Source organism: Bos indicus x Bos taurus, chromosome 1 (genome assembly GCF_003369695.1).
Source record: "Bos indicus x Bos taurus breed Angus x Brahman F1 hybrid chromosome 1, Bos_hybrid_MaternalHap_v2.0, whole genome shotgun sequence".
NCBI lineage: Eukaryota > Metazoa > Chordata > Mammalia > Artiodactyla > Bovidae > Bos > Bos indicus x Bos taurus.
Genome location: NC_040076.1, coordinates 81,427,095 through 81,449,262, shown reverse-complemented (window position 1 = coordinate 81,449,262; position 22,168 = coordinate 81,427,095). Strand labels below are relative to the sequence as shown.

General features: G+C 43.9%; 1 protein-coding gene across 4 annotated transcripts in view; it reads left to right on the top strand.

Annotated features, from left to right (window-relative positions):
• The window catches only part of MAP3K13 (mitogen-activated protein kinase kinase kinase 13), a 161,752-nt gene extending 139,659 nt beyond the window's left edge, over positions 1-22,093 (top strand). For all 4 annotated transcript variants that reach the window (XM_027538971.1, XM_027538980.1, XM_027538988.1 and 1 more), the window contains 7 exons: positions 2,882-2,991; positions 4,324-4,440; positions 5,229-5,366; positions 8,561-9,347; positions 12,151-12,221; positions 14,603-14,900; positions 16,296-22,093. In XM_027538971.1, coding sequence (XP_027394772.1) covers positions 2,882-2,991; positions 4,324-4,440; positions 5,229-5,366; positions 8,561-9,347; positions 12,151-12,221; positions 14,603-14,900; positions 16,296-16,397 — 1,623 coding nt within the window. In that variant the 3' untranslated portion in view covers positions 16,398-22,093. The remainder of the gene's footprint in view (positions 1-2,881; positions 2,992-4,323; positions 4,441-5,228; positions 5,367-8,560; positions 9,348-12,150; positions 12,222-14,602; positions 14,901-16,295) is intronic.
• Positions 22,094-22,168: the final 75 nt, after the last annotated feature.

Sequence of the window (22,168 nt, the reverse complement as noted above, 5' to 3'; positions counted from 1 at the left end):
GAGGAGGAAATGGAAACCCACTCCAGTATTCTTGCCTGGAGAATCCCATCGACAAAGGAGCCTGGTGGGCTACAGTCCATGGGATCACAAAGAGTCAGACACGACTGAGCAACTAACACACACGTCCTTTCCTCTGACTCTGGCTAGAACAGCAATCTTCCACCTAGCATCTGCTGAGTGTTACTTTATTGGTTAGTACTGTTTTCTGCTGAGAGACTGTAGTCCCCAGCTGGCATCTATGGGATGCCGCCTTATCCTTAAGGAACTGCCGTCGCCCTCCAAGATCTGCTATTTTTTTGCAGTAACTAAAGCTGTGGGTTTCTCCAGATTCCAAATTTGCACATTCTTGTGCTTATGCAATGAAATGGTCCTTTCCCTGTTAAGTTACATTTTGTTACAGATCACATAATAGTGCTAGTTATGGCCCAAGGTTTTCTTGGTATTTTAGTGGAACAGTAGGAAGTGCCTCTCCACTCCTATGTTAATGACTGTTATAGGTCAGAATCACCAGGACTCCTCCCTCCCTCATGTTTTCTCTCAGAGAGTCCTTAATCTCTGTACAAACTGACTTCAGCCTGCCCACCTCCATTTCTTAGATATGCCCAGACATCTCTAAATTGCAGATTAAGTGCAAATTGGAACTCCTATTACATAAAGATTCTAAGTAGATGTGATGGAACTCCAAAATTAACATCTACCTGTAACACAGTAGTACCTTTGAGGAAAACACATTATTATTAATCAGTACTTGGTGTTTTCACACAAAGGGAATTTCTTTTGAGGAAATCTACTTTAATAAGTTTCAATCTTGAGAGGGTTGTCTTTTAAGTTTCACATTCCATGAGCCAGGTGTCAGGAGGTTTATTTCCTCTAGAATTTAAAAAATCGGATCTGCAATATCTGATCCCTCACCACTAGAGGGAGATATTCTTGTTCCCTGTTAAAGTGTCAGGATCCACTGACATGATTTTCAAAATAGAGGATGCTTTAAGACCCACCCTTGGCCCCCTCCCTTATCCATTTTAGGTCCAACCACCCTGATTGTCAGTCTTAAAACTCAAATACTCTTACTGTGACTTTAATATGGTGGCTAAGAGAACAGAATTACCTGGGCTCAACCAAACCTGTGTTCACTGCTTAGATGCCACCACGACTTAGCAACCAAACCACCGCCATCACCATTGTCAAAGACTGTTGCCAAACAATGGGCTTCACATTCTAGATCTTGGCTTTTTGATGACATTGCTTGGCAGATTTGATGCCAGAAAATCAACTGACAGAAATCGCTTCCCAATGGTCAGTCAATATGTATATATATATATATGAAGATCTAACATATTATAAACAGATAGGCAGAATGAACACTTTCTAAATAATTGTAATATAATTTCTTCTATAAAAATAAATGAGAAACAGCAAATCTGGGGAGAAAGCTTCTCTAATTTCACAATTACTTAACTATAACTTCTTCCAGGGTCTAGAGAGATCATTTTTATGAATCTTAAAAGGATAGAAGAGCTGTGGAAGACAATACGGTTAGAAACATTTAGTTACATATTTAGTCTTCACTGGAAATTATTTTAGATTATCTCATTAGCTTCTTGGGATACTAGTGCATACATAATTTGAGGAAGGTTCTCCTTTAGCTGTTTTTCTAGAAATGGTCTATAGACTATATTCCTGCAGAGATTTTCCTGCCTCCTGAAATTTAGATGAAATTAGTCTGAAACACCACGCCTTATGGAAAAGTCCAGTGTCCTTTTTAATACTTTTGTGAACTTCCGGGAGATTTAGAATTACATGGACACTTTGGCTCTGCTTTTTAGACCCCCATCCCTGCCATCTTTTGGTTGTTCCTTTATCTTTGTCCTGTCATTGACCCAAAGATGCAGTTCAGTACCTGTCTGTCTTTTTTTTTTTTTTTTAAAAAGCAAAACCAAATAAATACACTCATCCAAAGTCAAGGTGAATGGCAGGGGCTTTACTAAAGATTTAGGAAATTGGAAGAGGCTTACGTTTTGAAAAACTTAAATCACATATTAGATACCCATCCCTCTCCTAAATTTTTTTCCAGACAACTAAATTCTTTGACCATGCTCTTTCTCCTCCTTCTCCTTCCCTCTTTTCTTTCTCACTCCCAAATTTCTATATGCATGCATGCATGCATGCTCAGTCACTTAAGTCATGTCCAATTCTTTGCAGCCCCATGGACTCTTCTGTCTGTGGGATTCTCCAGGCAAGAATACTGGAGTGAGTTGCAATGCCCTCCTCCAGGAGATTTTCCCAACCCAGGGATCAAACCCACATCTCTTAACACCTCCTACATTAGCAGGTGGGTTCTTTACCACTAGCGCCACCTGAGAAGCCCACAGATTCCTGTATAAGTTCCTGTATTTTTATCCCCTTCTCCTGTTGTTCATGCCTCTTGAATCTTCTATACTAAATATTTTCTCGAGATATTTTTGTAAACAAAGCCCAGGAGAGATTCTGGTCGAATGTAAAAATGGTCATATTCTGACTGACACATGCTTGTACCATATGGTTATCAGAGCTGTTCTTTCTAGCCAGGCTCTCTCCACCACAATCTTGACTTAAAACTGAACTGCTTTATTCCAGAGATGATGGCTAGCATGCCAGCTATAATGTTTCTTGGGGCCAAGACGGCATCGAGTATTAGACTAAACACAGAAAATGGGGTGAAGAGTTGGGTAGGGCGTGCAGATACGTTAATGTGAGATATTTTACTATTGAACATCTATTCTATAAGGCTCTTCAGTATAATCATATGGGGTGGGTGGGGGGAAGTCTCGTACAGGGTCCTATGGTTATATCAAGGATTAAAACTCCTGGAGTTAACAAAACTTAATTTGTCCTCACCTAGGCTGAATGGAGAGAAGAAGTGAAAAAGCACTTTGAGAAGATCAAGAGTGAAGGAACCTGTATCCACCGATTAGATGAAGAACTTATTCGAAGGCGCAGAGAAGAGCTCAGGTCAGCCGACCTCTCCTACTTCCCTTCTTATTCCCAAGTCTTCAGATATTTAATAGGAACCCTTTCTGTGAATCATTTCATCTTCTACACACCTGTCACCTCTGCTGGTTATTGTTATTTTCTTTAAAAGTTGCCCTGAAAGTCAGTCCTCCTTTGTATCACTTTCTTACTGTCTCCCTGCACCTTTGTTATCTTCCTTTATCGTATCTCTGCAACAAAGATCCCTGAGCAATGCTATTTGTTTATTCAGTTGCTGCCCTAGGTAACATGAAAGATCAGAAATTTATAAGAGGTAGTCCATGACCCCAAGATGCTTATAATCTATTAAGGGGTAGAACACAGATAACCACTAGACTCAGTTCAGTTCAGTTGCTCAGTCGTGTCTGACTCTGCAACCCCATGAATCGCAGCACGCCAGGCCTCCCTGTCCATCACCAACACCTGGAGTTCACTCAAACTCATGTCCATCGAGTCGGTGATACCATCCAGCCATCTCATCCTCTGTCGTCCCCTTCTCCTCCTGCCCCCAATCCCTCCCAGCATCAGGGTCTTTTCCAATGAGTCAACTCTTCATATGAGGTGGCCAAAGTACTGGAGTTTCAGCTTCAGCATCATTCTTTCCAATGAACACCCAGGACTGATCTCCTTTAGGATGGACTGGTTGGATCTCCTTGCAGTCCAAGGGACTCTCAAGAGTCTTCTCCAACACCACATTTCAAAAGCATCAATTCTTTGGCACTCAGCTTTCTTCACAGTCCAACTTTCACATCCATACATGACCACTGGAAAAACCATAGCCTTGACTAGACGGACCTTTGTTGGCAAAGTAATGTCTCTGCTTTTGAATATGCTATCTAGGTTGGTCATAACTTTCCTTCCAAGGAGTAAGCGTCTTTTAATTTCATGGCTGCAATCATCATCTGCAGTGATTTTGGAGCCCAAACAAGATCTATACTATGGATAAGTATAAATGAGGGATTATCGTGTTAGCTTTAACTGCATATTTCCCTTAACAGGTAGCATATTCTTATTAAGATATTGCCAAATAGTGTACGGAAAAAGGCTACAAATTATACATAAATTGCACTCAGATTTTACCTATTCTGTATGAGTGGATATGGCCCTTAACAATCAAATAAGTGGAAAACTTGGACTTCTCATCTCCCACTCCACCTTGTCTGAGTCACTACATCAGACAAGCGAGCCTTAAATTTAGAGGGCCCTTGGGCAAGTGCTTTTGAGATAAACCATCCTGTTCTTACTTCATTAGAGCTGACCCCTGGCTCTCCCCCACATTCATCAGCTTCGCTGCTCCTGTGTTTTCTTTGATAGGCATGCTTTGGATATTCGTGAGCACTATGAGCGGAAACTTGAGCGGGCTAATAATTTGTACATGGAACTGAGTGCCATCATGCTGCAGCTAGAGATGCGGGAGAAGGAGCTCATCAAGTACGTGCCCAGACCACTGTTTGTCCTGATTGATTTGGGTCTATCAGTTGGCCAAGATGTAACACTCGTCCAGGTTACTGCGACTCAAAACTGGTGGCTGTTTTACTCATCCACCCAACACTGCTTGGGAGATGTTCCAGGCACAGGTCCCTGCCCCGGTGGGGCTCACATTTGAGTGGACTCGCCACAGAGCTGGTTCTAGGGGACCGTGCACTTTGCAGTTTCAACCTGCCTAGTGGCTCAGGGAAGTGGGGGGGGGTCTTCATTTCAGGAGGAGCTTGGTGTGGATGAGTGGGAGCTTACCGCCCCCTAGGGAAGAAAAGCAACTGCTGCAAGCGGTTCAGTGTTCTCCTGAGAATGGCAAGAAACTCTGGGGTCCTGACTAATAGCAGCTCCTGAAAATAAGTAGGACTTCAACCTTTGCTTGGTATCTCATGAGTCGTGTCAGGGGAAGGGAAGGTTGGCCTCCGAGTCCCATCTGCAAGCTGAAGAAAAAAAAAAAATGAAGTCAGGTTAGTTTGAATTTAGTTTTGTTTTTTCTTCCTTTTTAACCTGAAGAGTAGCCTTGTTATTCAGATAGCCTATATCTGTTAAGTGTGGCCAGACTCTGTGGGTGGAGTAAACCTGTGAAAACATTCTGCCCACCTTTTCTCTCTGGGGTGACTGGTGGTTTAGTCACCAAGTCGTGTCCAACTCTTGTGACCCCATGGACTGTAGCCTGCCAGGCTTCTCTGTCCATAGGATTCTCCAGGCAAGACTGACACATGGCCTTTTCTTTCATTCTTCAGGCGTGAGCAGGCCGTGGAGAAGAAGTATCCTGGGACCTACAAACGACATCCTGTCCGTCCAATAATCCACCCCAATGCCATGGAGAAGCTCATGAAGAGGAAAGGCATGCCACACAGACCTGGGATGCAGGCCAAGCGGTGAGCATCTATACTGACACTATTCAGATAAGTGGGGAAATATGCCCCTAAAATACATTATCAGATGATGGTGAGTGTGGCCACATGGTACTGCTTCTGGATACAGAGTAGGGAAGTGGGAGAGAGTGTGTCCTGGACTCTGGGAATACAGTTATCACTGTCTAAGGCATCAATATTTATTATCTTAGCATGGAACAGTGAAGAGAAATGAAGTGGGGGCCGGACAGGCCTGGATTCAAATCCTATTAGAAGCTGTGTGATTTGGAATATGTCGGTTGATCTCTCTCAATGCCATCGGTAAAATGGTGTACTTTCTTTTTCTTTTCTTGACCCCCTAGTGAACAGAATTGAGTTCTGTATAATATGCATCATGGGTCTATGTATGTCTCACTTTTATTTATTCATTTAGTTCTTTTTAATAATGTAATAAGTGCCTGTAAATCCACCACCAAAACAAAAGCAGGCACTTTGATAATTACCTATATCTAATCATCTGGTTCCCCTCATCCCACTCCTGTGTGGAACTTTTGTGAGGTTTAAATAAGACGGCATGTGAAATCACCTAGGAAATCACAGTTGCTCAAAAAAAAAAAAGTTAAAAAAAATTTTTAAAGATGCCCTTTCCCCTAATTACAACACATTTCCCTTGCTAGTTTAATGTTAGAATGCTCTTCCAGTCAGTTTTTTTAAATCAAACTCTCTGCTAGAGGAATTCCTCCCAATCAATGGAGTGTTGACCCAATCCTAAATTAATGCAAAAGAAAGACTGTGCCTTAAATGCAGTAAGAATAAAGGTAGTGAGAAAATGCAAACCAAGCATGTATTTTAAGACTTTCAGAACAGTGACCATCCCAGCACAGCCTGACTAATGTAAATCTAAACCACTGAGGGATAACTACATGGATTAATCCCAGGTTTGCTTTTACTTACCACGCCTCACCATCTTCTGGTCAAGCTCTAGAGAAATTGTTTTTAGTTGGCACCTGGCAAACCCTTCCAGGAATCCCACCACTCCCTTCTTTTGGTATGTGAACTGGGCACAGCTTTCACCTGCTGGCTCCTCTCTGCAGTCTGCCAACAGCTAAAACACCAAGCACTTTGGGAGAAAATAGTACTGTTTCATTGTTCACCGTATGAGCTCGTGTTTACTTTTATTTCAGCTGTGAGAAACGTGTTTGAAAGTTTGATAGCACCAGTAGATGCTTAGTCGATGAGCTGAACTTGTCTAGAAAGGCAACTCAGAGTGGGTACTAGAGCTGCAGAGAGTTCTGTTGATCGCCTTTTGAAGGATTTATGTTTCAGATTATTTGGACAGTCCAGTGATTATCAAGTCAGCAGGCCAGTGGCCTCAGGTGATCAGAGAGGAGAAACCGTCCACTATCTTTTAGCCTCAGTTTGTGTTTAGTTAGGGACAGAAAAAGATGAACCATGATGGATCCACCAAGCCTATCACAAATTGAGTATAGTCTAATAAGATAGTTTAAATGCCTTATAACATGGAGAAGCTTGGAATGGGGAGAACTGTTCCTTGGTGTCCAAAGACTTGGCTTCAAGCTGTGAGTTCTGCCATTTCCTAGCTTTGTGATGGACACAAGCCAACTAACCTCTCTGATCCCTCAGTGCTCTCATCTGTAAAATGGGTATTGTAATAGTAGGAAGGTGGTATTTTGTGTACTGTGAAGTGCTGTGTAAACTTGGGTGTGCTGTATCAGTGTTATTCTGTGATTTGGCACTGCCAGGTTGAGCAGCCTTCACCTATCTTAGGACACTTTCACCTAAGTTCTCTTTTAGATCCTGCCATAGCCAGTTACTGCGTAAATATTGATAGATGCCCTCACTGGGCCTTGGAGGGCTCTCTTTCCTCAGTAAAGAGCCCCAGGACCTCCCCAGATGCTGTCTGTGGCACAGGTTGGCCAACTGACCACAGTGCTGTGAATCTGAGACAGGAAGATGCTGATAATCCCACAGTACCCTATCCACCTCATCATATACTGGTGATAGCTGGAACTTCTGTACTAAGACAAGTCTTTAACTGAAATTCTTCTGGAAGAGAAGAAAAAAACCATCTCCTGCTGCCTGATGCCTACTGATTTGCTGTGAGGCCTGGCTTTTCAGAATGTGGTCCTCAGTTGAGATCATCTGAAAGCATGTTAGAAAGGCAGGCTCTGAGGTCCCATCCCACACCTATGCAGTCATTTTAACAAGCTCCCAGGTGGTCTGTACATACCTTCAGGCTGTACTCTGACTGTCCAACAAGCCAGACTGGCAATTAGGAGAGACTGTTCATCTAGATTCTACCAGTAATGAGCTGTGAGACCAGAAGCCAATATGGTTGGGGTTTTGGGTTCCTTATCACATAGGATGAAGGCAGGACTGCACCTGCAGTTTCCCTGCAAGGTCTGGAACCCCCTGGGGCCTAAATAGAGGTGTCTTTGAGACCACTATGAGGGGAGAGAGGATGAGGGGCCAGAGCCTTGTTGGGGGTGGCAGGGGCTTCTGCTTTCCTACCTCTCTTCAGCTGTTCTGGGTTTGGGTTTTTTAACCCAAATTTGAAATTTGGGTTAAATAATGAAAATTGACATATACCATTTTATTAATTTCAGGTGTATGGTATAATGATTCAACATATGTGTATATTGCAAAATGATCCCCACAATAAGTTAACATCCATCACCATACATAGTTACAATTTTTTTTCTTGTGATGAGAACTTTTAAGATTTACTCTCCTGTGCATGCATGCATGCATGCTAAATTGCTTCAGTTGTATCCAACTCTTTGTGACCCTGTGGACTGTAGCCCGCCAGTAGATCCTCTGTCCATGGGATTCTTCAGGCAAGAATACTGCAGTGGGTTGCCATGCCTTCCTCCAGGGCATTTTCCCTACCCAGGAATCAAACCCACATCTCCTGCATGGCAGGCAGGTTCTTTACCACCAGTACCACCTGGGAAGCCCCATTTACTCTCCTAGCAACTTTCAAATACATAATAGAGTATTGTCAACCCCAGTTACAACGCCGTTAATCCCATGACTTACTTGTATCATAATTGGAAGTTGGTACTTTTTGATCCCCTTCACCCATATCACCCACCCCTAGTCCCATCACCCCACCTCTGGCAACCACCAGACCAAGTTTTCCTCAAACTTGAAAGAGTTTTCATATGTTTAAAACCAAACCTGTTCTTTCCTTGCAGGCCAGATCTGTTGAGATCTGAAGGTATCCCCAGTGTGGAAGTGGCTCCCACAGCATCCCCTTTATCCGGAAGTCCCAAACTGTCCTCCTCCAGCAGCAAGAGCCGATATCGGAGCAAACCACGCCACCGACGCGGGAACAGCCGAGGCAGCCACGGTGACTTTGCGGCCATCTTGAAAAACCAGCCAGCCCAGGAGGATTCGCCCCATCCCACTTCCCTCCACCAAGCTGAGCCCCATTACCCATCTCCCCAGCACCATAATCTTCTGCAGCAGCAATACCAGCAACCCCCACCTGCCATGTCGCAGAGTCACCATCCCAGACTCAATATGCACGGACAGGACATTGCCACCTGCGCCAACAACCTGAGGTACTTTGGTCCTGCAGCAGCCCTGCGGAGCCCACTCAGCAACCACTCTCAAAGACAGATGCCTGGCTCTAGCCCTGACCTCATCTCCACGGCCATGGCGGCAGATTGTTGGAGAAGTTCTGAGCCTGACAAGGGCCAGGCTGGCCCCTGGGGCTGTTGTCAGGCTGACCCCTATGACCCCTGCCTCCAGTGCAGGCCAGAACAGCATGGGTCCCTAGACGTCCCCTCGGCCAAGCCGGTAGGGAGGAGCCCCAGCCTTTTCAAGCCACCAGCACACAATCCCCTCTTGGAAAATGCCCAGGGTTCTGAGAAAATGGAAGAAAATGAATTCAGCGGTTATCGGTCTGCATCATCCCTTGGCGCCTCTCATCACATCACTCCCCCAGTGCTACCTCGCAAAACAAGGCCACTTCAGAAGGTAAGGTGTAACGACAACAGCAGTGTGTCACTGCCTTTGAGGAATGTCAAAGCCTATCATAAGCTATGCATTGTAGAATATATATAGAAATATGCATTTTGTAGAAGGATGAGATAACAAAAGCACAAATAGCAGTATTTTTGCTTTTAATACTTTCCACACTGCTTAGGTGATAGACTAAAGAATACAACTCCTGAATCAGGGCACTGATTCAAGTATATATAATTTATAAGTAGAAAAACAGCTGTATCTTAGGGCTATGTTATCAAAATAGGTTGGAATCCACTATCCTAGCCTGGTCCTAAGGATGTTACAAGAAGGAAGAATCCCATTATAAAACAGATTTTGGAAACATTCCCTCTCGGAGATTCCTAAGTACACGTTTAACAAATCCTAGGCTTTGCAGTGTTCTTGCCTGGAGAATCCCAGGGATGGGGAAGCCTGGTGGGCTGTCGTCTATGGGTCGCACAGAGTTGGACACGACTGAAGTGACTTAGCAGCAGCAGTAGCAGGCTTTGAGAAAGCATGCAGTAACCTCCTTTAAGCCATCTTTTGCCTCACCTGTTTGACATACTGCCTTTTAAAAATAACACTTATTAATCCCCCATGGAACTCACTTTCTTCCCAGTATATTTTAGAAAAACACCACCATTAACCATCAAGACCCAGCCAGTTCTCAGTCACCAAAACCTATTCCTCTCCTCCTCACCCACTGGCTGCCTGTGGTTTATTAGCTGGAAGTCCGGCTAAGTCTCCTACCTTATGTCAGAGCACAAGCTTGGTAGTCAGACAGACCTGAGTTCAAAACCAGGCTCTTCCACTTAGTACCTTTGTGAGCATCGGTTTCTAATCTATAAAATGGGGCTAATAGTGGACCCTGCCTCACTGATTGATGTGAAGATTAAATGAGTTAATATGTAAAGAATTTAGAATAGAACCTGGCATACAGCAACATTCCAAAAATATGAGCTCATCTTGCTAATGAAAAATAACACTATATATGAAAAGTGTTTAGCACACAGAAAACACCCACTCAGTTCTAACCATTGTTTCACGTCATCTTCGTTCATCGGGAGTTCCACTGAAGAAAGGAAAGTGTCTGAAATGCAAACGAGCATGTTTTGGTCAACTAGACATTTCCTAGGAAAGAAGCTGAAGCTGAGGGCCGCTGTCTCAGAGCTGTGCTTGCTCCTCCACATACAGTGCTGCTACTTACTGAGCATTCCCGGGGATACATCGTGTTTCTGGTAGTGCAGTGGATTTGGGCTAGTGCATTCTCTGCGGCTCTGACCCCCATGGGGTCAGATATTTTGGTCGCATCTTTATTGAGATATAATTCACTTACCATACAGTTCTCTCATTTAAAGTGTACAACTCAGTTTTTTCTATTCAGAGTTGTGCAGCTATCAGCACAACTGATTTTAGAATCTTTTCATCACCCCCAGAAGAAACCCATCAGCCCACTCCCCAGTCCACTCCCAAGTAACATGTATCTTTGAACTATCCTGGTGCCATTTTGAGGCATCTGTGGGTCTGCAGGCCACGCAACACACTCCTCACACACTTGGCCTCCCTAGAACTACGCTCCCACAGGGCGGCTCAACATCTCTCTACTGAGATCCACTCCCAGGAGTGCTTTAGGGGGACGTGCTTGTCTCCACAGGCAGAATAGCTCCATCCCTGTCTTTCCTATTCAAAACGCGTATCAGAAGACAAATGGGTAAAAGCGATAGATTATTAGAACTGACTTTAAAAATAAATTATCCTTCCAACTTCCCTGACATTCCAGTGGTTAAAACTCAGCCTTCCAGCACAGGCGGTGCAGGTTTTATCTCTGGTCAGGGAGTTATGATCCCACATGCCTCATGGCCAAAAAACCGAAACATAAACAACAGAAGCAATTGTGTAGCAAATTATGGTCAATTTTTGGTACAGTTATTTGGACCCACTTTACTCACCTCCCAAGGGATTGTTGTAATCCTGTGCATCATGGTGCTGTGGTTAATGATGGTTAATCATAAGTGGGGCTGTTCCTGTGCCCTTGAAGGGAAATGGAATCTTCCCTCAAGGGAAGATTGTGTTCTCAGATGAGACACTTACACACCCTTCCAGATCAACCACAGAGCCCAAGCAGTGACGGGGCCTCAGATGTCCCAGCCAGAACTCTCTTACCCATGCCTACGTGCTGACTCAGTCGTATGTTAAGCATCTACATTGTATGCAGTGTTGTGTTAATGGTGGAGGAGGAACAAAACAGAACAAGATGGGATCTGACCTTAAATGATGGATGTCTTAGCAGTAGAGATGATGTAAGCATAACAGCTGTAATACTAGAGAAAAAGTGACTGGTACATAAAGAGGGGAAGTAGTTGTTGGGCTTTGAAGAACCGAAAGACCACCTCTTGTTGAAGTCTGTGTGTCAGAGCCTAGAACCACTGGTGACAGTGGTTACAAGAGACCACCCCCAAATCTAAGGCCTCGTCTCTGGTTTCCCCTCCTGAGTACTCACCTGTGGACATTCTCATGGAAGCTTCACCTCCCTGAGGGCAAAGATAACCCAGCCTTACCCAGTTCTATGCGTCCTCCAGCATCGTGCAGGCCTGGATGGACACCCAGGGAAAGTTGCTATATGAATGAGTGAAGAGGTATGCTTTTCAAAATTACACTCAGCAAGCTACCTCTCAGTGCCTCTGATGATAATTAAATCTTTTACAGGGTCTCTGTGTACATATGTGTGTGTGCATGTGTGTGTGTGTGAATGTAAGAAAGAGAAATGAGACTCTTTTCTCCTTGTTCTTCTCAGAGTGGAGATGACTCCTCTGAAGAGGAAGAAGGGGAAGTAGATAGTGAAGTTGAATTTCCACGAAGACAGAGGTAAAACCAATAAACCTATGTGATTGCTTTCAGTGTAAGCAGGGAGAACCCCGAGTTTGCCACACCTTCAGTTCCATCGCAGGCCACTTTCTAACAGCCCCTTATAGGGAAGTTTGGACCCACTGTGTTCATGCTTTCCTGTTGGCCATTTTGGTAGCTGGCTATGCACTGCAGATCCTAGTTTATCCAAATTCACTAAACAATAACTGAAAGATGGGGAAAATAAATATGACTCAAGGTTATAATGGAGAATATAGTGGGCAGTTTATGAGAGATGGCTGTGCTGTTTTATGGGTAATTTTATTGGTTTCTAGTGTACCTCCTTGTATTAGTCTGCTCAGGCTGCTGTAACAAAATACCACAGACTAGGTGGCTTAAACAGAAGAAATTTATTTCTCCCAGTTCTGGAGCCGGGAAGTCCAAGATTCCTGGTGAAAACTCTCTTCCTGGCTTGCAGACAGCAGCCTTCCTGCTATGTCCTCACACGGTAGGGGAGAGAGAAAGAGCATAAGAGATCTTCATCTTCTTATAAGGCCACAGTCCTATCAGATTAGGGCCCCACCTATATGACCTCATTTAACCTTAATGAAGTGACTGAGCACATACACACACCTCCTAAAGACCCCATCTCCAAATTCAGTCACACTGTAGATAAGGCTTCAACATATAAATTTGGAGAGGATAGAATTCAATCCATAGCACTTCCCATGCGTTGGATTTTATACCTTACCAGGTTAAGTATGGAGAAGGCAATGGCACCCCACTCCAGTACTCTTGCGTGGAAAACCCATGGACGGAGGAGCCTGGGGGGCTGCAGTCCATGGGGTCGCCAAGAGTCAGACACAACTGAGCAACTTCACTTTCACTTTCATGCATTGGAGAAGGCAATGGCACCCCACTCCAGTACTCTTGCCTGGAGAATCCCAGGGATGGCAGAGCCTGGTGGGCTGCCGTCTATGGGGTTGCACAGAGTCGCACATGACTGAAGTGACTTAGCAGCAGCAGGTTAAGTATAGTTAAATAAGTTGATCCTCCTTCAGCCCATCCTTAGAAACAGCTTCCTGCCTAGCCAGCAATAAGAACTTTGCTTGTAGGACCAAAGAAGGACCATACAACCCTACCCCTAGAATTAACAGCTGCTCTCATGTAGAAGTATTGAAAGGAGTTTTCCTCCCAGGAGGCCTTTTCTGCTGATAGGCATTCTGTTCCTGAAGAGGAAGACTGTAAGAATACCCCAAGAAGGTTTGTGTACCTGCCCAGAGCCAGGAATTTCCTGAGACCAAGGGACTCCCCATACTTTGGCAGATTGTATTCTGGGCCCATATGCCATGCACAAAATTGAAGTCTGTTCTCACCCCTGAGTTATTCTACCACACTGCCATTGCTACCTTGTTTCCTTGGGCACTATGTTTTCTCCTCTGCAGTGAGATTGACCCTGGATAACTGTCTTTTCATCCTCTGACCCCATTTTATGGGCATCACAATTACTTCCAGCATTGGTTCCTATGGTCACCATTAACTCAGCCCACCTGATGGCTCCCCACCTTTCTTTCTTGCTATGATACAAATTTTGTTTTAAACCTCATGATTTTACTTTTTCTATTATAACATTCTTCCCCTTGTCTCCCTTCTGGGTTACCAGCCTTGAGAAGTTGTGTGAGTCCTACTTAACTTCCCTTTCCAACCTGGGCTTCCTGCATCTGGACTCTTGATGCCATCACTCCGGCCCATCACCTGGCCTGGTCATTAGCCAACCTCAGATCACAGGCCATCGGAATCGCTTTGTACTAAGAAATACAGGAAGGTCAGGCAATGACAGAGGGAGAGGCAGTCCTCATTTTTATTATTTGTTTTGTTATTTGAAGACAGTGTAAGTTAACAGCATTCTTATTTACTAGGCTCCTTTGTAAACAATGGGAGAGAAATGAGGAAGGTTTATAAATCCCCTCCCTGCTCCCCAGAAGCTTTGTCTCATGAGAGCTAAACCCCGACTTTACCTGGAGTGAGCACCTACTGCTGGACAGTGCCCACAGCTACAGAGTCAACGTTCCTGCCAAGCTCCTTTCTGTTAGGGGTCGATCCTAACAGCACTCAGCCTTCCGAGGCCCCCGTACCCAGTGAGAAGTGCAGTCCCTGCCAAAGACCAGCGGTAGCCATCAGCTTTGCAGCGTTGTGTAGAGCCACATAAGCATAGAAAACCAAATGAAAGGGGGAACGCAGATTTCCCTCTCTGTTGCTTTAAATAGTTTCTTCCTTTCTGGATTTGGCTCTCCCTCCGGGGCAAGCAGAAAACTAGATCACCTCCCACCAAGACTGCAACCAACAGACAAGAAAAACAGCCGTTCCCAGGACTAAGTTCCTCTGGTTCTTTGTGGTTCTAGGCCCCATCGCTGTATCAGCAGCTGCCAGTCATATTCCACCTTTAGCTCTGAGAATTTCTCTGTGTCTGATGGCGAGGAAGGAAATACCAGTGACCACTCAAACAGCCCTGATGAGTTAGCAGATAAACTCGAAGATCGCCTGGCAGAGAAGCTTGATGACCTGCTGTCCCAGACGCCGGAGATCCCCATTGAGATATCCTCACATTCGGACGGGCTCTCTGACAAGGAGTGTGCTGTGCGTCGCGTGAAAACACAGATGTCTCTGGGCAAGCTATGTGCGGAGGAACGTGGCTATGAGGTGGGGTCTTCTCCTCTCTTCTCCTCTCATCACTGTCCCCTTTCCTGGAGGTCTTTGTGTTAGAACATGCTCAAGTCCCTAGGGCCTTTACAATTATGGAGAAGGGCATGGCAACCCACTCCAGTATTCTTGCCTGGAGAATCCCATGGACAGAGGAGCCTGGCAGGCTACAGTCCATGGGGTCGCAGAGTCAGACACAACTGAGTGACTAACACACACACATATAGGATAGAATAACTTCCTCTATGAAGGAAGTAGAAGTATAATAAGTCTCCTATATACGGACCTTTAAGTTGCCAGCTTTCACGTTTGCATGTCCATCACTCAAGTTACCTCGTGTGTCTGGCGTACATTGTCACGTGTGTGCATCCTTCTCCTCGTGGTTGTGCTTTTGTGTAATTTTACTGTACAGCACTATATAGTGTACAGTAGGACAGTATCGATATGTCAAGCCCAGGATATCTGGAAGCAAGCATAAAAACAGCAGTGATGTAGCTGGTATTACTGTATTTTGCAGGGTACGGTACTATAAGATTAAAAAGGTTTACTTGTGTGTTTTTTATATATTATCTGTGTGAAAAGTATTATAAACCTATTACAGTACAGTACTGTATAGCTGATTGTTTTAGTTGGGCTTAATGAACAAATTGGACTTACAAATGTGCTCTGAGAACAGAACTCATTCGTATGTAGGAGACTTACTACAGAGATAATAGAGCTTCCCGAAATGGGGTAGTTCTCCCAAATGAAGCACAAGCATAAAACTGCTCAGGAACCCTTCACCCCGAGATTCAACTCAAGCATCACTTCTGACCCTGTCTCCCAACCTAGTTGAGGGTATCTGCCTCCCTCCCCCAGGTCCACACCAGCCCCTACGTGCTGTCAGAGCACATGTACCACTTCAGTTAACATACAGTACTGCCTTCTCAGAGGATGGGTCACATCATGATTGGAAGCGTAGACCCTGGAGTCTGACTGCCCAGATGTCGACCTTAGCCTTTCCACTCACTCACTGTGTGATGGGGGGCGAGCCACTTAACCTCTCTGTAGGTCAGCTCCCGTATCCCATATACAGGCATGATAACAGCCTCTATTTCACAGAGGATGAAATAGATTAATAGATGTTAAAGCAGTCACAGCAGTGTCTGGAACATAGTGAACAATATATGTGGGACTGTGGGACACTATTTTCACTGTCGTCTTCTTCATTGTCATCATCATCTTTCTAAGTCTTCTTTCTCCATAAGTCCCACAAGGACAGGGTCTGGTCTCATCTATGTTAGCCAGTAACCCAGCACAGGACCTGTTCAAAATACATTTACTGAGGTGTTCAAAATACATTTACTGAGTAATTGGAGAAAGGAATTAAGGTCTTATGTTGTCTTGACTTTGCAGAATCCTATGCAGTTTGAAGAATCGGACTGTGACTCTTCAGATGGGGAGTGTTCTGATGCCACAGTCAGGACCAATAAACACTACAGCTCTGCTACCTGGTAATGAAAGAACACCCACCCTGAAGATCTCATGACTATACTGGCATTTCAAATTCACCACCCCCAGACTCTTCCCACTCTCCTCCTGCTTTTGTGTCTGGGAGGAGAGCTGCCCCATCTTTCTTACCCCTAGAAATGAGCTGCAATAACAGGAACATGAGACTTCGCAAATCTCTGGAGAAAAATATCCAAATGAAATTAAGTCTCACTGAACATTTCAATCAAGAATGGCAGGGATCTATTTTATTGAATATTCTAGCTACTGTAACATTGATATTTATTTTTGTTTGACATTTTAACACTTTGTACTGTAAAGAGTGAACTATATATGATAGAGAAAAAGACAATAATTTCTTGCAAAAAAAAAAAAAAAGACAGCAAAAGGAGGAAAGGAAAAAAGTGAAATTTGGGAGCAACATCCTTGGGAGTTTGTGGGACCAGGAGGTATTATTGCTACTTGAACAGGGGACCAGTTCTTTTGGCTGTAAGTGACTGAAGAAGAGCCAAAGCAAGACATACTGAGCATTTTAGAAAACAAAGAGCAGCAGAAGAAAAGCAATTCCAGGTAACTTGTAAACAGACCACACTAAATTCAGCCAGCTTGTCCAGATGGGTGATGCAAAGACCTAGAAAAGTTTGGTGACCAGCTACTTGTATCCAAGGTCTTTGAGGGCATGTATTCAAAACTGTGTTTGTGGAAGCTGATGTCATTTTTAAAGTTTTAAACAGCATTTGGTAGTGAGACTTACAGGTAGTGTCCAACCTTGTCCTTGACAAATATTCCACTTTTTAATGCTGTCAGTGTCATGACCTTGGCAAGTGTGTTACCTTGACCAGTGTGTTGATTTTTCAGACTTGAGTGTCATTTCCCTGTATCCTACTTCCTTCCCACCTGTTGACTATGTCTTTTAGGGAAAAACGGGGCAGGGGAGGGAGAGCCTGAGGAAGAGAGGAGGATAAGACAACAGTGTTGGAAAAGCAAATGTGCAATTTGTGAAAGGACATTCACAGAATGTCTCAGTTTAACTACGTGGAGAAGATGGCAAGCACCGCTCCCTGGGACCAGGTTGTTTGTCTTCTAGAGTTTTATTGACTTAGATGGAACAGTCTTTGAAGGCAGCTAGGAGGTGTATGAGTCTGCCCAATGTCCAGTCCCAGACCATACCCTATGTCAGACCATACCCTATGTTTGTATTAACTCATTCTAACCCCAGAAGCTTTCGTGAGTGGCTGCCACGGTCAGAAAAAAGGCAAAACAGGCAATTTGCAAAAGGCAGCCCCTCCCCCACCATAATAGCTTTTCTGTTAAATGCTACTTGTAAAATGTATTTGGCTCCATGCAAATTTGAATAATTGGATTTGGAAATTCATAGAAAGAACAACTGATGCCAAGCAGAGATTGGAAAGATTTTATATTGTCCAAGACCTGAGTCCTTTCTGTCTCCAGGATCATGGGCTCTGAGAAACAAACCAAGGTATCTCATGGTGCCTCAGCTTTAAGGAAATTTTAATCTAGAATTTGATATAAAAACAGATGTTGGCCTAGTTTCTGTCTCCAGGATTAGTCACTGCCAAACACCCTTTCTCGGCTCAAGACCTAGAGAGGATGGTTTGAACTCTTTGACGCTGCATCAGATTGGACATCAGGCAAGACTTATACACCAGGTATTAAACCATTTCCAATAGAGGTGAAAGCATCGCCCTCCTCCAAGTGTCACTGATTGCATCAGCCAAAAAGCAAAAGCAGGAGGGAGTTTAGAGCAGTTCCTTTTGCTTGTTTGATCCCTCCATTTGTTTACACTTTATGTTGAGACATTGATTTAAAATTTAGTGTCTATAATTTATAGCTCTTAGGTAGGATGAAGGAAAATGTTTAACTTATACAGAGAGCAGTATTGTTTCATTAAATTATTCCATTTTGTATGAATTCTGTAGCTGGACTACATGAAAGATCTTAAGTTATGGCATTATTATCATTGTTATTTTATTTTATAATAATTATTATCCTTCTCATTTTCTGTCGATCAGAATGTGTGGTTTATGGTGTAGCACAGTGATTGTGTTGATTGCTAACCATGAGTTATTATGGATTTTTATGAAGGAATGAAAATGGAACTGCCATGTGGGAGCTCCCTGGTATTCGTCTTAGCTGTATTCCCTCATTTTCTGTGTACAACAACAATCATCTGAGGATGCGGGTACTGCCCTGAGGCCCAGTGGTTAACGCTGTGATTTTGACTTGATCACAAAAGCTCCTAGGTGGGCAGATGACTGAGTGGTGGACAAAGTTCCAAAGCTGTACACTTTCTCAAGTTTCTTAAGAAATAAAATCATGCGATCCATTAGAAGCACAAGAGAATTATTTAATGCCCAGAGAGAAACAGGCCTACAGGGAACCTACCTGGGGCCTGTGGGATAGTTTCAAGAACTGGCAACATGGTTTGTAAGCTCCTTCCTGCTAAATCCCTTAAAACCAACCTTCTTTCCTCCTAGTTAGGAGACTAAAAAGAGGAAATAGATGGCATGACAAAAAAAAAAAAAATGCCTAGCTGTGGTGATGATTAGGAAAGTTCTAGCCTGAGGCCTAATCTGTCAGTCACAGAGCTGGAAAAGCACCTTTTAAAGCCCATGTTTTATCCTCTGACTTCAGACCACACTGTACTATGAATCTCTCTGGCTCATTACTTCTGAGAACAGAGAGGCTATAATTCTGTATCCTCTTTCTGTCCAACATAAAACACTGACCCTTTAGCTTATCCAGGCCTTTCCCACCTATAGTGGCCAAAGAAAAAGATGAAGGTGAACGTGTCTTATCCCTTTCAGTGATGATCTTTCTGGAAAATCCACTCCAATACCTCATCGTTTTGATACCTTTTGAATTCCCATCTGGACTGTCATGATAATGCCATATATCTAACTGGATTGACTGTTAAGAGCATGTTAGGGCCGCAGACAGTGTTGAATCTTCAAGTCATTCACTGTATGGTCAAGAGCTGAATAAAGTTCTACATTGAACATTTGCTTATTTTCTTTAGTAGAAGTGACTAGAGGCTTCAGAGAAGAACAGTGTCTTTAGAGAAATGCCTTCTCTATCCCAGGCTACCCTTCACTGCCTGCTTTGAAGTAACCAGGACAATTTTGAATTGGTGTGTGTTTCTTTGAGAACAACTCCACAGTCATCTGAAGAGTGTGGAATGAAGAGCTCAGGGAATTTAAGAGCTAATTCTTCAGTCTGACAACTGGGCGACAGCACTTTAAGGAAACTCCCAGGACTATGATTTCAAGCTTCGTTGTCGATCAAAAGTTTAATCCCCTTGGGATGAATTCCACATTCCTTTAGCATCTGGTTGTAACTGACTGGAAGATAATGAGTTTTAATTTGTGTTGCAGATGAGCATTTGATTCTGATTCGCATCTATTTCTAGATCCTGTCCTCTGAACAACAATTCCTCTTAAAATTGCTTAGCAGAGGGACTCAGAAGCCTGCATCCCCTTTGAAGTTACAATAGACCTTACTACTGCTAAAGCCTGCATCTCCTTTGAAGTTAAAATAGACTTTACCACTGCTAAAGTTTAGACCTGTTGGCTAGATTGTGGGGAGCACCTTCCCAGGGAGGTGAAGAGCTAGCTGTGCTGTAAGATGGTTTGGTGTGACCTACTTGAAGTTCAGATATTTAAAAACTTTGGTATCAACAAATCTATCCTTCTAGAATTGAAGATATTTTTAGTTGTATTTAATTAGTACACTGGAGTTCCATTTCAGGGCCTCATTGTACTGAATTTGCCTCTTATCCAAGTAATAATAGACTTGATGGTTTGGGGTTTTCTTGGTACAACCTAATTTTAAAAGCCCTCTCCCACTGTGGAGCACTGATGTTTTTTTCAATGTGAATGTATCCTTATTGATCAAAAGATTTACCTTTTTCTTCCATGCCCTTATGTCTCTCTCTCCACCCCTTTTCTTAAAATGTTTCTACTTGAACTTCTTGCAACTGAATTCTATAAATTCCAAGGAATTCCTGCCCTGCTCTGCTCCTAGTAGAGTTTGCTCTATTGTGTTTCATTTTTCTACCAAGCCAGAAACCAGAATACCACCACATACCACCATCTACCGTCTTCACGCTATCCCAAACTGTGTTATTTATTAGTCACCATATCCTTTCCTGCTGAGCCTGGACACACCCTCCGAACCTCTCACAATACAGCACTTGGAGCAATAATTACCACTTGATTGGAATTGGTGTGCAAGGGGAGATCTATCTGCTGTCCCAACCTTAACCTCATAATTTCCTAAGGTGGTCTGAGATCTTGAGTTAGCCCACATGGGAGAATGATGGGATGTACCAGTATGCTGCTTCCAGGTCCCACCCTGTGGCCAAGGGGCAGCATGAAAGGCAGGAAAAAGGCTCCGTGCCTCCACCCACTGCCCCTTTGGTGTATGATTGCAATTGAATTCCAACATGTCTCTTCATTACATCATTTCATTGTGTTAAATGAACCTGTTCCTCACCACCTTCTATAAACAGAGGGTTAATTAAGAAGTCCCAGTTACTTGCTTCTTCCTTAGATTCTGTGAGACTGAGGTACCAAAATGATGTGACATCCTTTTTAAGACTTTTGACTTGTACTGTCAGTATGAATTTAGTACCTTTCTAGGCAGCAAGAATCTTCTTCATTGCTGATTTCATAGAAAAAATGCCCTAATATACTCGCACCACCAGTGTTACCAACATACACAGACTAGCACAGAAGAAATCACATTGGTCTGCCTGTTTGCACGTTACAGCCAATACTGCAGCACCTGTTCAAACTGGAACGGACTAGACTGCCAAGTGGAGGACCTTTGTAGAAACTGGAACACTTCTTAGGGACAGGTGGCAGAAGAGGGGAGCTCACTGTTCTGAGAAATCGGGTTACCCAAAAGGAGTTGGGTGGTGGCTTCCCTGTCACGTGACTAGAGCACACTGGTGGAATTTCACACAGAGCCAGGTCCCCTGGCAGACAGCAAGGCCACTGCAAGGGAAGTGCTAGTACTGGTCGTTCAGTCATGCCCGACTCTGTGTGACCTCATGGACTGTCCGTGAAATTCTCCAGGCAAGAGTACTGGAGGGGGTTGTCATCTTCTCCAGGGGATCTTCCCGACCCAGGGATTGAACCCAAGTCTCCTGCATTGCAGGCAAATTCTTTACCATCTGAGCCACCAGAAAAGGTACTGTAAGACTTCAGCCAAGTCCCAGGCCTGCTCTCCAGAGCCACTTCACAGCACTCAGGGGAATGCTGGCTCCTGGCCCTAGGCTATTGCCTGGGACCAGGCGGATGGGGTCCTCCAGGGGTTGCAGGTCAGAGGGAACCCCCACCAAAAGGTGCAGGCTAATAGGAAGGTGCCCTTTATTGACCGTGTCACCTGAGGAGCTCGCTCCCTCCAGTGCCCACTTCTCAGACTCTGGAGTGTGACAACCCACTTGGATTCTTGATTGCAATAAAATGTGAGTTCAATTTGAAGCAGATTAACTTCCTTTTTTGTAGTCAAGTCTCAAAATGAACTCCCTTATCTGCGTCCTCTGTGGTCTTAGTTCTCCTGCTCCTTGTGCAGGTTCTCATGCCGGCTCTCCCTTTCTATCGACCAACTGTACAGTGATGGGAACAAGAGCGACTATCAAAGCAAACAAATGCATGGAATTAAACAAAAAGTGTACTTCACTGTTTTCTGTCCTGTCTTTTCCTTAGGGACTGCTTGTGTCCTGAGAGCTACCTTCACAAGTTTTAGAATTTGTC